The sequence below is a fragment of the Bombina bombina genome, chromosome 3, assembly GCF_027579735.1.
Source record: "Bombina bombina isolate aBomBom1 chromosome 3, aBomBom1.pri, whole genome shotgun sequence".
Lineage (NCBI taxonomy): Eukaryota > Metazoa > Chordata > Amphibia > Anura > Bombinatoridae > Bombina > Bombina bombina.
In genome coordinates, this window is record NC_069501.1 from 957,930,830 (window position 1) to 957,945,823 (window position 14,994).

Sequence of the window (14,994 nt, forward strand, 5' to 3'; positions counted from 1 at the left end):
AAATGCTCCCTGAAGACTTTTCTGTTCAGAGAAGCCAACCGCCAACCTCAATAATAAATTAATTTCACTTACCTAACATTTCCCTCATCTAACTCTGTATTAACATATTTCTCAATCTTGCAGTCCTCATCTCCTGTTTCTCAACCTCCTGCCCTTCTAGATTGTAAGTTCCCACAGGAATAGGGCCCTCAATTCCTCCTGTATGTGTTTGGAAATTTTGTTCTGTCTCTTACAAGTTTTATATCATTGTTTTATTCAAATGAATTGTATCCATGGACAGCGCTGTGGAATATGTTGGCGCTTCATAAATTATGTATAATCATAATAAAAATAAATAGATACATATACATATGATATGTGTATGTATATATCTCTATGTTAATGCCCTTTGGAATCCTTTTCTTTTTCTAGCACCTGAGACCTCAAATCTTTGAAGAAAAAAAGAGTTCAACTTGTTAATGGAATAAACTGGGAAGTGTTTGATATTATTTTTTTAATGGCATATTCTAGCTGAATCTGGTCTCTTAACTACTCTGCATTAAGTGGAAAGAAGTTCAATTTTATACTATACAGTATATCTTAAAATTGTAAATATATAGGAAAATCTACATTTCCTACTTGAGTGGAACTCATAGAATAGTGGAAAATGTTAGCCTATTCTTCGCTATAAGTAGTGTAGTTGCTTAAGGATTCATGTTGTTCTTGTTCATCTTGGTAACAGAGATTTTAAAAATTACTCCTAAGAATGCAATATGAGAGTGAAATATCTATCTATCTATCTATCTATCTATCTATCTCTATCTATCTATCTCTATCTATATCTATCTTATCTATCTAGTATTATCTTTCTGTCTGTCTGTCTATCTATCTATCTATCTATCTATCTGTCTGTCTGTCTCTGTATATGATGCAGCATTGCAGACCTATCTCAAGAAACAGACTTTTAAGGGAATGTAGAACATCTTTGTGACCACTGGCCAACAAACAACATAAAGTAACTCCAGCTAAGAAGGGATCTCAGTGAGCTTAAAGTCTGTCTTTTTCTTCTAAAGCAGTCATTATAGGCAGGACCTTTAAATCACTTCAACTGCATAATTTGTTATAAATATATAGTGGGATTTCATCAGCTCTACAAGATGGAAAACTAAACAGTCTGTTCTCAGCAACACAAACATATCAAAATCCATTTCATTAGATATACTGCATCATGAGAGTATTTATTTGCTATGATTTTCATGTTAATCACTGTTCATTAAATAATCTAAAGATAAATTATTGTATTTGACTTTACAATGAGAATTTAAGTAGAAGACTGTACTGCACTAAATTTCCTTTATAATGCTTCATTTGTATTACAAATTCTAAATTATGTCCTTTAGACTAGAGCTATATAAGAATCAGAATGATGGTATCTGGCACACACATTTAGGGATAAAGTAAAGTGAAGAACAGCAATGAAACATAAGTTCTGAAAAAAAGCCTTTTTTACTTTGGCAAATTTAGCATACAAAAACAGCAATATGTTTATATACATATTGTACATACATGGTATGAAAAGAATTGCAGTACTTAAAATTCTGAAAGTTATAATAACATCCATTTCTATTAATGTGAAAATCAGTTTTTCATTAGTTCCTTTGATTCACATCATAAAAAAGTTGTCATGGAAACTAAAACTAAATGCAGTTAAAGGGAACTTCAAACACATTTTTTTCCCTTTTCTTTTTTTTTTTTTTTTAACAGAATGCCCCCACCTCTATGTACAAGCGACTGATGTGACTCAAGACTAATCATAGTAAAAGCCCATTAGCTTGTATTCTTTCATTGTAACACATTATAATCTTTACATTTCAGATTCCCCAGCACAAAATCGACTTGCAGTTATTGCAATTCCAATAGCCAGACTTCCATTATCAGAAAAGAGCTGAGCTACTGAAGCGTTAAGCACAAGGCAATCTCCATCTGTCATTACAGAGTCAACACAGTCTAAAACAGAACGAGGGGTGGATTCCCACGTCAATCTTCGACGGTTTCTACTTAGTTCAAGCTTATAGTTAAAATTCTCTGCCTGTGCTGGCGTGCCAATCAGCATCATGCTAGCGAAAAACTGTGGGTAGCCTTGATATTTTTCTTCCTTTCTTAGCACCAACAAAAAGTGGTGGCCTAGGCAAGAATGTGTGATTATCCAATCTACTGGTGCTGGAAGGTCCATGTCAGTTGCAAGAAAGACAACTTCTGTCCCTTGCAGTATACTGATTTTATGGTTTTTTGTTAAATGAGAAACCACAACTTCCAAATGTCCCTCCCATCTGCATGTATACAAAGGGCAAGTGCAAAAAGTCAGCTGTGGGTCATACACCATTTCATCATGATGATGTTGAGTTGATGTTCTTTGAGAGGATTCCTCAGGGGTGGCACTTTGTTCTGAACCATTCTGAAATGAAAAAAATATATATAAAATATTTTAGAAAAATTATGTGTATAAAGCTTTCTTAAAGCATTTAAAAGCAGTTTAAAGATTAAAAAAAATGTGTTTACATAAAATTATGTACATATCTGTAGCCCATTTCACAGCATAGATAAATCAAAACTCTATTTTTCCTAAAATGGTAAAATATTTACACTCTGTCCAACTAATCCTGGACATAGAAATTTGAAAATGGCAGGAAATCTGTACTTGCCATTTTACTTTCAGTGATGTTGAGCAGTCAAAATATACATAAATTATGGAAATAAATGAAGCAATTACATACTTTTACTTTTATTATAATTTAAATTTAACTTTAACAAAGTCAAATAATTTATTTTCTATGAAAAATTAAAATATAAAGGTTAAATCCATATTTTTTTTTTATTTTTTTTTTTTATTGGAATTCTGCTAAACTCACTTTTTCTTATGAGGTTTGTGGAGGCTTGTCCCTATTAGCCAATGAAGTTGTGGGAGCTTTATCAATTAATTATTATTGATACTTTTTTATATGCAGGGCATAAAGGCAGCTTCAAAGATATAACAATACGACCAAATAGAACTATCAGTTTATTTTGTTAAATAGCTAAAAACAATTGAAGCTTGATTGAATCATTACCTAAAGATACTATATTATGTTATGTTACTCATAATAGATGAGTATGTTACACAAACGTTGTGATGTACACTTCTGAATTTTGGTTATTACATACTAAATACAGTTGGCACCTCCAAAAATGCCAAAATATAATGGTAAAGAAGAGAGCAGTATATAATTAAACTTTGCTGTTAGCTTTTTGTCATTACCAAAACCAAACTTTATTGCTTGGTAGCATTACTGTCTGGAGTTCTCTCAGCAGGTGAGACGCAATCTATTGCAATAAATCCTGACTGAATTATTTACATACTTGTACAACTCATATATACTGACCTATAACTCTGCAATACTTACATTTAATCTGCAACTTAACCTTTATCATCCCATTGATATTCCCCTCAAATCTGATTATGCCTAATACCCTATATTAATATTAGCAAAAGTGCATTTTTCTCCATAAAGTGTACTGCAGTTAAGAGGTGCACTCAGTAACCATGAAATAATAGCTACTTTTAGCAAAGGCACTGGAATACATAAATAAATAAATAAATTATTATTGATACTTTTTTATATGCAGGGCATAAAGGCAGCTTCAAAGATATAACAATACGACCAAATAGAACTATCAGTTTATTTTGTTAAATAGCTAAAAACAATTGAAGCTTGATTGAATCATTACCTAAAGATACTATATTATGTTATGTTACTCATAATAGATGAGTATGTTACACAAACGTTGTGATGTACACTTCTGAATTTTGGTTATTACATACTAAATACAGTTGGCACCTCCAAAAATGCCAAAATATAATGGTAAAGAAGAGAGCAGTATATAATTAAACTTTGCTGTTAGCTTTTTGTCATTACCAAAACCAAACTTTATTGCTTGGTAGCATTACTGTCTGGAGTTCTCTCAGCAGGTGAGATGCAATATATTGCAATAAATCCTGACTGAATTATTTACATACTTGTACAACTCATATATACTGACCTATAACTCTGCAATACTTACATTTAATCTGAAACTTAACCTTTATCATCCCATTGATATTCCCCTCAAATCTGATTATGCCTAATACCCTATATTAATATTAGCAAAAGTGCATTTTTCTCCATAAAGTGTACTGCAGTTAAGAGGTGCACTCAGTAACCATGAAATAATAGCTACTTTTAGCAAAGGCACTGGAATACATAAATAAATAAATAAATAAATAAATAAATAAATAAATAATGCTCAGCATAACAGCGTTAAGGCAACATTAGGTTACATAGCAGGAGACTTGGCACCTGAGATATAATAATAATCAGGGATAGGCACAGACAAAAATTAAAAACATTATTTTATAGTGCTTGGTGTTATATTGATGCAGATACCACTGATCCTATAACCAGCCCTCCTCTGGCTATACCCATGAGCCAGTGTCACTACTGTGTCATTATATTGTGCTGGTTGTTATACTGATGCAGATACCACTGATCCTATAACCAGCCCTCCTCTGGCTATACCCATGAGCCAGTGTCACTACTGTGTCATATAGTGCTGGGTGTTATTATAATGATGCAGATACCACTGATCCTATAACCAGCCCTCCTCTGGCTATACCCATGTGCCAGTATCACTACTGTGTCATTATATAGTGCTGGGTGTTATTATACTGATGCAGATACCACTGACCCTATAACCAGCCCTCCTCTGGCTATACCCATGAGCCAGTGTCACTACTGTGTCATATAGTGCTGGGTGTTATTATACTGATGCAGATACAACTGATCCTATAGCCAGCCCTCCTCTGGCTATACCCATGAGCCAGTATCACTACTGTGTTATTATTTAGTTCTGGGTGTTATACTGATGCAGATACCACTGATCCTATAACCAGCCCTCCTCTTGCTATACCCATGTGCCAGTATCACTACTGTGTCATTATTAAGCGCTGGGTGTTATTATACTGATGCAGATACCACTGATCCTATAACCATCCCTCCTCTGGCTATACCCAGGAGCCAGTGTCACTACTGTGTCATTATATAGTGCTGGTTGTTATACTGATGCAGATACCACTGACCCTATAACCAGCCATCCTCTGGCTATACCCATGAGCCAGTGTCACTACTGTGTCATATAGTGCCTGGTGTTATTATACTGATGCAGATACCACTGATCCTATAATCAACCCTCCTCTGGCTATACCCATGTGCCAGTGTCACTACTGTGCCATTATATAGTGCTGGGTGTTATTATACTGATGCAGATACCACTGATTCTATAACCAGCTCTCCTCTGACTATACCCATGTGCCAATGTCATTACTGCGTCATTATATAGCGCTGGGTGTTATTATACTGATGCAGATACCACTGACCCTATAACCAGCCCTTGTCTAGCTATATGCATGTGCCAGTGTCACTACTGTGTCTTTGTATAGAGCTGGGTGTTAGTATTTCACTCAGGCTTTATTTATTTCATAACTTATCACCCAATATTGCTAGAAGTCTCTTGACAAGCCACTAGCTTTATTTACACTACATATTTTTTTTATTCCTATTATTTAATCAGAAAGAAAAGATATACTAAGGTTGTGGCGGACACTGCAAGGGCTAGTCACGGACACCAGTGTCCGTGTACGGACACCTTGCCTATCCCTGATAATAATAACATTCTATAGTAATATTAATCCAACAAGCCTTTTGTAAGAAAATCTAAAAGGACCTTACCAAGTCCCTTGTATTGAGGTCATTATTCAATTATTTTATTTGCTCCAAAAAAGATAGAGAATAAAGGTTTAGCAGGTTTAAATGACTTCTAAGAACACACTGATCTATACTGTTGTGTGTTAAAAATAGGTCACATATACAATTACATATTTTGTATATGCATGCTAATATACATAGCACCATCCACGTACACAGAACAGAAGTTACAACACAAGCAATACATTTAACCACCAATCAGCAAGCAGTACCTAGGTGCTGAAACTAAAATGGGCCAGCTCCTAAGATTTAATCCCTGCTTTTCAAATAAAGATACCAAGCGAGCAAAGAAAACATGATAATATGAGTAAATTAGAAAGTTGCTTAAAAATGCATTCTCTATCCGAATCATGAAAGAAAAAAAAAATTATTTCATGATTCCGAGTATGCAATTTTAAAAACTTTCCAATTTGCTTCTATTGTCTAATTTGTTTTGTTCTCTTTTACTCCTTTGCTGAAATACCTAGGTAGGCTCAGAAGCTGCTGATTGGTGGTTGCACATATATGCCTCATGTTATTGCCTCATCCATGTGCATTGCAGTTTCTTCAACAAAGCATTCCAAGAGAATGAAGCAGATTAGATAATATAAGTAATTTGTAAAGTTGTTTGTTCTCTATCTGAATTATGAAATAAAAAGTTGGGGTATCATGTCCCTTTAAATTTCTATAAGGAATTTACAAACATCTATCGCAGTTTGTGGAGGGAAACAGCATTTTAACTGGTTTAACCGTGTAACAATATGTTCTGCCAGTAACTTGACTAATAGTTGAGCTAAAAACACATCTTTAATAAAGGTAAAGGTAAGTTTCCTTCTGTAAGTCTTGTACAAAGGCATTTACCATAGATGTCTTCTTCCAAAATCCTCACCAACCCCCCTAACTTTCTATAATGATCAATTATAACATCATTACCCCAACTTGACTTAGATCTTTCATTCTCTCTTGACATCCAGTCTTTTGCCAATTCCTTGTGTTTCCATCTTAAAGACATCTCCTAAATTTACCACTTCCTTACACAAGTCCCAACTAAAATTTTAATCCACTCTCTCATCATTTCTCATCTGGACTATTACAACTCCATCCTCTCTGGCCTACCTAGTTGCTGTCTTTCTCCTTTACAATTTATTATGAATGCCTCTGCCAGGCTGATTTTCCTTAAACATTGCTCCTCATCTGCTGTGCCTCTCTGCCAATCCCTTCCTTGGTTTCCTCTTGCCTCCAGAATAAAATACAAAATTCTGACCCTAATATTCAAGGCCCTCAATAACACAGTTCCCCTATATCTCTGACTTTGTCTTCAGATACTCTCCCTCCTTTCCCCTTCACTCTGCTCATGACTACATTATATCCTCCTTTTTGTTAACTCCTCACAATCCCACCTACAAGACTTCTCCAAAATGGTCCCAATCTTATAGAACTCTACCTCAATCACAAGATCACAAGACTCTCCCCTAGTTTTCAAAGATTCAAGAGCTCCTTAAAGAGTCTACTGTTCAGAGATGCATACCACCTAGGCTAACTTTTTCTTACCTCAGTTCCTCTCCTTCTTTATCATCCCCTTAGCATGTAAGCCTATGAACACAGCTGTTCTGTAGATCACCTTTATTTAAGATGATCTACAATAGTTAGGTACTCTTAGCTGGACTTGCTACCCAATTCCTTCTTCTAAATGTCATCTTTGCATATAATGATGCAAAATCTGTTGGCACTTGAAAAATAGATTATAGTAATAATAATAGGAAGAATAGATTTCAATATGAAATCTAAGTGATATAACATCTTACATTTAGCTAATATCCAACTTGGATGATATACAAACAAGTATCCTGCAGTGCCAATAATGCATTATCATGTTTACTTCACCAGTTAGTAAACCATGGCTTACAAGGAAAGTGCATTCACCAAGCATCTTCAGAAACAGACATTTCAACATTCACTACACTTAATATAACCACTTGACCTAAACAGAAGGCTGCAATTACAAAGTAATTAACTAAAAGCTTCACTTTAGAATTATATATATATATATATATATATATATATATATATATATATATATCCCCTAACCTAACTCTGACCCTAATTCTGAGCCAAACAAGTCAATCTAGTCTGGCCAAAATGATGCAGGCTACATTGTGGTTTCATTCTAAAATGATGTGTATAATTTCACTGCAGATATTAGAGCATGGCCCTTTTCATGAATAAAAATATTTATTCAAATATAATTAAAGTCTATCTATAGTTACTGCCTATAATAAATATCCATATAAATACCAAATAAACTAGAATCATTTCAGTTTTTCCCCCAGATTAAAATAAATAAATAAATAAGTAAATCTTGCTGAAATATAATTATTCTTTGCCTGCTCTGTGGGTATTGGAAGGAATGATTAATTTAACATACTTGGGTAAACAATGCAGGAGCTGTAAACCACCAGAGACACTTTCATCTCTGAAATTTTAATAATGTCATACTATGAATGCCAATTCTCACATCTAGTGCATCCGTTGTAATTACTTACACTAACCAAACTCTTAATGTAACATTAGCAATTACACTAATTAAAAATAATGAACTTTCTCTTGCATCCTACTAAACCTCTTAGAGCAAGTCAAGGTACATAAGCACTGCATGACTATGAATGTTGCTATTAACGGGAATATTTTGAAAATAAATAAATAAAGTTATGTTGAAAATTAGATTTAGAAATGCTAACTCAAATACATTAGATAGAGAAATGATGGGGACTGAACATTGTCATTTAGAGAATGATATCAGATAATGGCTTCAGCATAATTCATTAACCTTTAGCAAAGAGAAATAAAGTTATTGTTGATAGGGTAACGATTTGCAAAATGGTTGTTCCCCTCCATAAATTTTTGAAGTGGACGTCAATCAGCACAAAGATGCAAATAAATATAAAAAAATGAAATGAGGCGGCTCTTTAGTTAGTGAGGTCTTAGGCAAGGTTCAAATATGAGCCCCCTCTACACAAAACAAAATGCAAAAATCAGCCAAATAAATCTGAATATGAATTGCTCTCAATTAATTCCCAAAGTTGCTCCCAAATTAGTACACTAAAGTGCAAGTCTATTGTATGAGAATCTTCACTAGAATTTTGGGTTGCCAGGGGCATACATGGAGGACCTCATCTTCTACTACTTATTCCTACTTATTTTTCAATCCTACTTACCCCTATCTGGTGTCTTGTTCTACATTGATGACATTAAAATAACCTGGAATGAGGTAGGTAGTCTGTTATTGGTAGGATTGTTGGACCATAAAAAATTAACAAATGAAATTAAAAATGAAAGCAGTTGTTCTGTACTTGGGTATTAAAGCAAAAGAAAATAGAACTGTAAAGGCATGTAGGAAATGGTCACTTTAAATCTTTTAAATCATATATATATAATACTATGTTGTTGACGTACAATTTTTAAAAGTTTGGCTCATCAATTCAGAGCACCTGTTGCTATTTTTCTGCACCCCAGTCCCTGTGTTTCTTGCATAGTTTAGTTACTTGGCCTCGTTTCTATGTTGGAGATGTGGCTTTTTGGCCGCAAGTCTTACATGAAGACCACTTCTTGCCAGTCTTCTCCAGACAGTAGATGGGTGTACTAGGGTCCCACTGGTTTCTGCCAATTATGAACTGATGGCACTGCTGGACATTCTCTGATAGCAAGGGGAAGTAAGCATGATGTATCTTTATTCTGCTACAATACATTTCCTTGGCTGACTACTGTGTCTACAGACTTTGTACTTCTTCACAACAGCACTCCTGTAAACCCCCCTCTGCCTTGAAATGTCTGCTGATGCAGTATAACTACCTTGTGTCTTGTTCCTATACTCAGTATATAACTTTTGACATTAAACTGTCTTCAGCAACCTTATTGCATACAACTGTTTCTGCTTCAGTTAATGGTTGTGTTTAAACCTACATATTAAAATGATTATTATTAGCACCTGTTTTGTATGATTATTTGCTCATGCACCTTACTATGGGCTAGATTACGAGTGGAGCAGTACTTTGCACTTTGTGCTCCCGCTCGTGCATTAACTTCTCTAGACGGAGGCTTTTTGCACGCATCTGGTATCGCGCGTATCAATAGTTGAAAGTTTTCACACGAGTGCTAACCTGATGCATGCAAAAAGCTGAACTTCGAATATCGAGACTGTGTTAATTTATTCCCCCCATAGACTTCAATGAAGTGTGAAAAGTAGAAAAAAAACACCCTTACTGGTGTGCAAACCTGATCGCGTTTTCTCAAGTACGCTAACCCAACATGAAATATGAATATTTCACATTCCCATGTTTTTAACATAGACAAATATGTTCTATTTATTCATAAATACATATTTCTCTATATATATGATAGTTTTAGGTAATATATATATATATATATATATATATATATATATATATATATATATATAGGAATATCTATTTATAAATACATATTTTTTCCCTTATGTGCAGAACATTGGAATGTGACATATTTTCATTAAATACATAGTTATACACTTTATAAAATATAAATATTGCATCTTAGTCATCTTAAAGTCTTCCCTTAGATTAAGCTGCAAATAGCCTCTTGCGCCCCTTTCTATATCATGCAGCAGGAACGGTAAAACAGTTATTTTAAAATTAATATTATTTCTGTCCAGTTTAAAATGACTGCCAAGCTCCACCCACTGATGACATGACGATCTGGGCTGCATATTGCTTCCAATCGCAAAAGGCTCACTAGTTGGATTCAACAGACTGTCAATGCTATTCAGCAGAGTGCATAGATGCAGCCCAGATCGAGATGTCATCGGTGGGTGGAGCTAGGCAGCCATTTCAAACTGGCCAGAAACAATATTCATTTCAAAATAACTGTTTTTCTGTTCCTGCTGCATTATATAGAAAGGGGTGAAGGATACTATTTGCAGCTTAATCTAAGGTACGACTTAAGATGACTAAGGTGTAAACTGTCCCTTTAAGCAACTTTCTAATTTACTCATATTACCAATTTTTATACTTTCCCTTGGTATCTTTATTTTAAAAAGCAGGAATGTAAGCTTACGAGCCGGTGTTCTGTAATATTTTCTACTGCATTACATTTCCCTACCAACGGCCACGCCTACAAAAAACTTGCAAACACAGTTGTGCAAGCATACACTCACTGCTGCAGTAGGAAAATATTATAGAACCCGCCTACAATAAACTTGTAAATACACTACAGAGCATGCATGCGCTCATTGCCGCAGTCGGCAAATATTACAGATCTGGTACGTCCATAATTTTGGCACTAGCTGGGGCAGTTTAAATAAGAGTGGTAAAATAAGGCTTTTCAGAGCCATTTAGCTAGTGTAAATTAATTTTTGTAAAACATTGTGAGACCCAAAGGCCCTTTTCAGAGCCATTAACCCCTAGCTTGCCAGTGATCACTATAAATCACTGTCTTTTGTACAACAGCACTTTTTTGCTCTGTGCATTTTTTAGGGGTTCATTTTTTTTAGTAATTTTTTTGTGAGACTCAAAGGCTCTTTTCAGAGCCATTTAGTTAAAGAGACATTGAACCCAAATATTTTCTTTATGTGATTCAGATAGAGCATGACATTTTAAGCAACTTTCTAATTTACTCCTATTATCAAATTTTCTTCATTCTCTTGGTATCTTAATTTAAAATGCAAGAATGTAGTTTAAATGCCGGCCCATTTTTGGTGAACAACCTGGGTTGTTCTTGCTGATTGGTGGATAAATTCATCCACCAATAAAAAAAGTGCTGCCCAGAGTACTGAACCAAAAAAAGGCTTAGATGCCTTCTATTTCAAATAAAGATAGCCAGAGAACGAAGAAAAAATGATAATAGGAGAAAATTAGAAAGTTGCTTCAAATTGCATGCTCTATCTGAATCACGAAAGTAAAAATGTGGGTTCAGTGTCCCTTTAATTTAATTTTTTTTTTTTTTTTTTTTTAAATATATTTTTTTTATTGAGGGAATAACAATAACAGACAAGAATCAGTTTGCTCAGACAAACATATGGCACATAGTATATGACAAGATAGGTTTCGTGAACATAAACAGATGCTTAATAACAAAATTTAGGAATAGATCCCTTATTATAACAGACATAGAAGACTCGTAGATTGGGATATACATAAAATGGCAGAGCAAACCTCAAAGCACCCCCTTTTCCCTCAATGGTAGCCGAGGCCACTTTTGGACCTCATTAAGATAAATGTACTACTCAGAGGGCATTTAGTTAGTACAGGCCTAAATAAGGCCTACACTTTATATCCTCCTTCCTATAGACGCTGGGACCATGGTTAGGTCCAGAAAACTAACAATAAAATTGAAGGAGATGAAAGAAGAAAATTAAAATTAACAATATAAATGCAAGTATCTCACACTACTTCAGGGAAATAAGCTACAGGGAGTGTTGCATGATTAAACTGGAACCTTAATAGGTGCCAGCGTATAACTATTCGCATTAAAACAGCTACCAGGAGGTCAATGAGAGTGTGAATCTAAAAGTTGTAGGTTCAAAAGGACTGATAATCAAGTAAGAAATATACAATCTCTGGACCTATTGCAACGCGCCAGTAGTGCTATCACATACATTAGGTACATAAGTGAGGAAGCTCTTATACTAAAATGAAAATGAAAAAGAGTCTAGAAATATTGAACACAGAGTAACATCATAGTAAATTCCCGAAGAGCCATTTTTACAATCAAATCGGGACATACTCAAACAAGGCTCCGCGGGCAGGGCAGAGACTACACAACTCTGCCAAATAGGAATGTGGAGGATAAGGTGTTTATCCCTTACCACATACTTGGAAGAGGGAGGGATAAAGAGGGAGAGGTGGGATAGGGTGGGAGAGGGGGGGGGAGAGAGAGGGAGAGAGCGAAAAAGGGAGAGAGAGGGGGAAGAGCGAAAGGGGGGGGGGGAGAGGGGGGGAGAGAGGGAGGGGGAGAAGGGAAGGAGAGGGGGGAAGGGGGGGAAAAGAGAGGAAGAGGGGGGAGAAGAGGGAAAGAGGGGGACGGATGTAGGACAAATAATTAACAAGTGATCCCTAATAGAAGCTCTAAGGGTACTGGGATCAGTGGGTATCTATTCGCATATCAGGAGCAGCAAGTGTGATTCTGTATACATGGTCTCCCAGTTATAGTCTCAAACAACATTTACAAGACATTTACTCACATGTTTATATTACACTAGCTAAATAGCTGCTCCTAAAGAGCACAGACAGAGAGTAACCCCTTAAGAGCTATAAGATTCAGAGCTCAGTATATAATGACACTTTAAGGGATTTACATACAAAAACATATATACTCAGTTTTTTGGAGGAGCATATAACTAGCTTATATAATATTCAAATATTCTCGGTACATAATTGGCAATGAACCAGCTTAATCACATACTGTACATACATATCCGACTTTTACAAGCCTTCATAAAGTATCATCTTGCATAACTTGGATAATGATACTAACGTACTAACAAGCAAGATTATGCAGAACATGCTGGTTGCAACACAGCGTTACAGCCCTAGACCCAAGGTTCAACCTATCCCCTGCCTAAGTCTCTTATATGCAGGAGAATAACAGTGATGCAGATCATGTCTCTGGTACTGGGGTACACCGCAGGGGGACAGCCGCTCATGCTCCTCAGGTTGTGAGTTCAATGTAAACAGCGGACTTGAGCGGTCAGCTGTATAATGCAAATAGTCGGCGCCAACAAGCACAGCCGCCCCATCCGTGCACCCCCGCTTCACATACCATAGGGTAACGATTTCGCCCCTGGCGCCACGCCGTCTCGATCTCCCTTGCTGTAAGGCTCCTGTAGGGGCTATGAATGATTTCTCCTGTGGCGCTCGCCTCACATTAGGTTCCTCCCTTGGCTCAGGCTCACATGCAGACTGCAATGATTGCAGAGGAGGGGACTGCAAATCGTGCTGGTGTATGGCCTCCACCACGTCTTCTTCCTTGTCCGGCTTCCCCGTGGTAGACACTGCGTCACATGGTGGAGTAGTACTCTGCTGCAATGCAGCCAAAATCCTGTCAATCCTGTCCAGGAAGTTCCTCTCAAAGTGAGCCGTTAGCTCACGGAAGATAACAGCCGGATTCTCCATAGCTAGGCGAGGCTCAACAGGCTCAGAGCAACTCAGTATTCTACAAGTAGGGTAGTGATGTGCCTCGAGGTCCCAAAAATGAAACAATGGCCACCATATGATGTGGACTCTCCCGCCTGCGATGCACCAAGAAGAACTATGTCAACACTCCACAAACACCCTCCGATCTGGGCTAGACACCACATGTACTTCTTTTCTCTAATAAAAGTCAATTTTAAATGCACATAAGCACCATTTATTTTAGTTATATCGTGTCATATCCAGGAGCTCCTCACACACACGTCTAGTTCCTTCAGAAGTTGGCTCCGCCCCTTTAATTTAAATTTTGTGTTGATTTTTCTTAGTAATTTTTTTTCTGTGACTGATGAAAATAAATCATGTCACAGAGAACATATAGTGCTGAGGAGGTGTATGCCATCCTTTCGTCAAAGTCAGACGCCTCTATGTCTGACTCAGACCCCAATTTTGACCCTGCCATATGCTCAGATACATCATTAGATACAGTCTCAACTGATAGTGATGTATCGGTGGCTGCTAGCCCCCCTGCTGGCCCCCCTGCCAGATGGAGATGTGTTGCTCCAGCTGGCATTGCTGCTGAAGGGTGGGTAATGCCTCCTTACCAGAGGCTAAATATCCCACCCTTTACTGCAAATCCTGGCATCAATGTGGATGTGGCAGGATTTAGCCCTCAACAGTTTATGGAGGTGTTTCTGGGCTATGATGTATTGGGGAATATTGTCGCCCAAACTAATTTATATGCCCATCAGTTCCATGCTGCAAAGCCTGACTCATATTTGGCAAAGCAGCAATGGACTCCCATTGACTATACTGATGGGCATAATAAAGAAACCCTCCATCCACTCCTACTAGAGCAGTAACCACATCTGCTCTACCCCCATTTTCTCCCAGTGTATGTCGAGGAAGAGGAATGAAATTATTCTACATTTCATGCACTTCTGCTACAACAGCCTGTGCCCCCCTAGGGAGCATCCCTAGTTTGACAGGTTGTATAAAATCCGCCCCCTGATTACCCACTTTGCTGTCAGGTTTTCAGA

At 36.7% G+C, this 14,994-nt stretch overlaps 1 protein-coding gene across 1 annotated transcript in view; it reads right to left on the reverse strand.

Annotated features, from left to right (window-relative positions):
• Positions 1–1,720: 1,720 nt before the first annotated feature.
• SIAH3 (siah E3 ubiquitin protein ligase family member 3) overlaps positions 1,721–14,994 on the reverse strand; it is a 180,157-nt gene continuing 166,883 nt past the window's right edge. Inside the window, exon 2 of the mRNA XM_053704943.1 lies at positions 1,721–2,434. Coding sequence (XP_053560918.1) covers positions 1,844–2,434 — 591 coding nt within the window. The 3' untranslated portion in view covers positions 1,721–1,843. The remainder of the gene's footprint in view (positions 2,435–14,994) is intronic.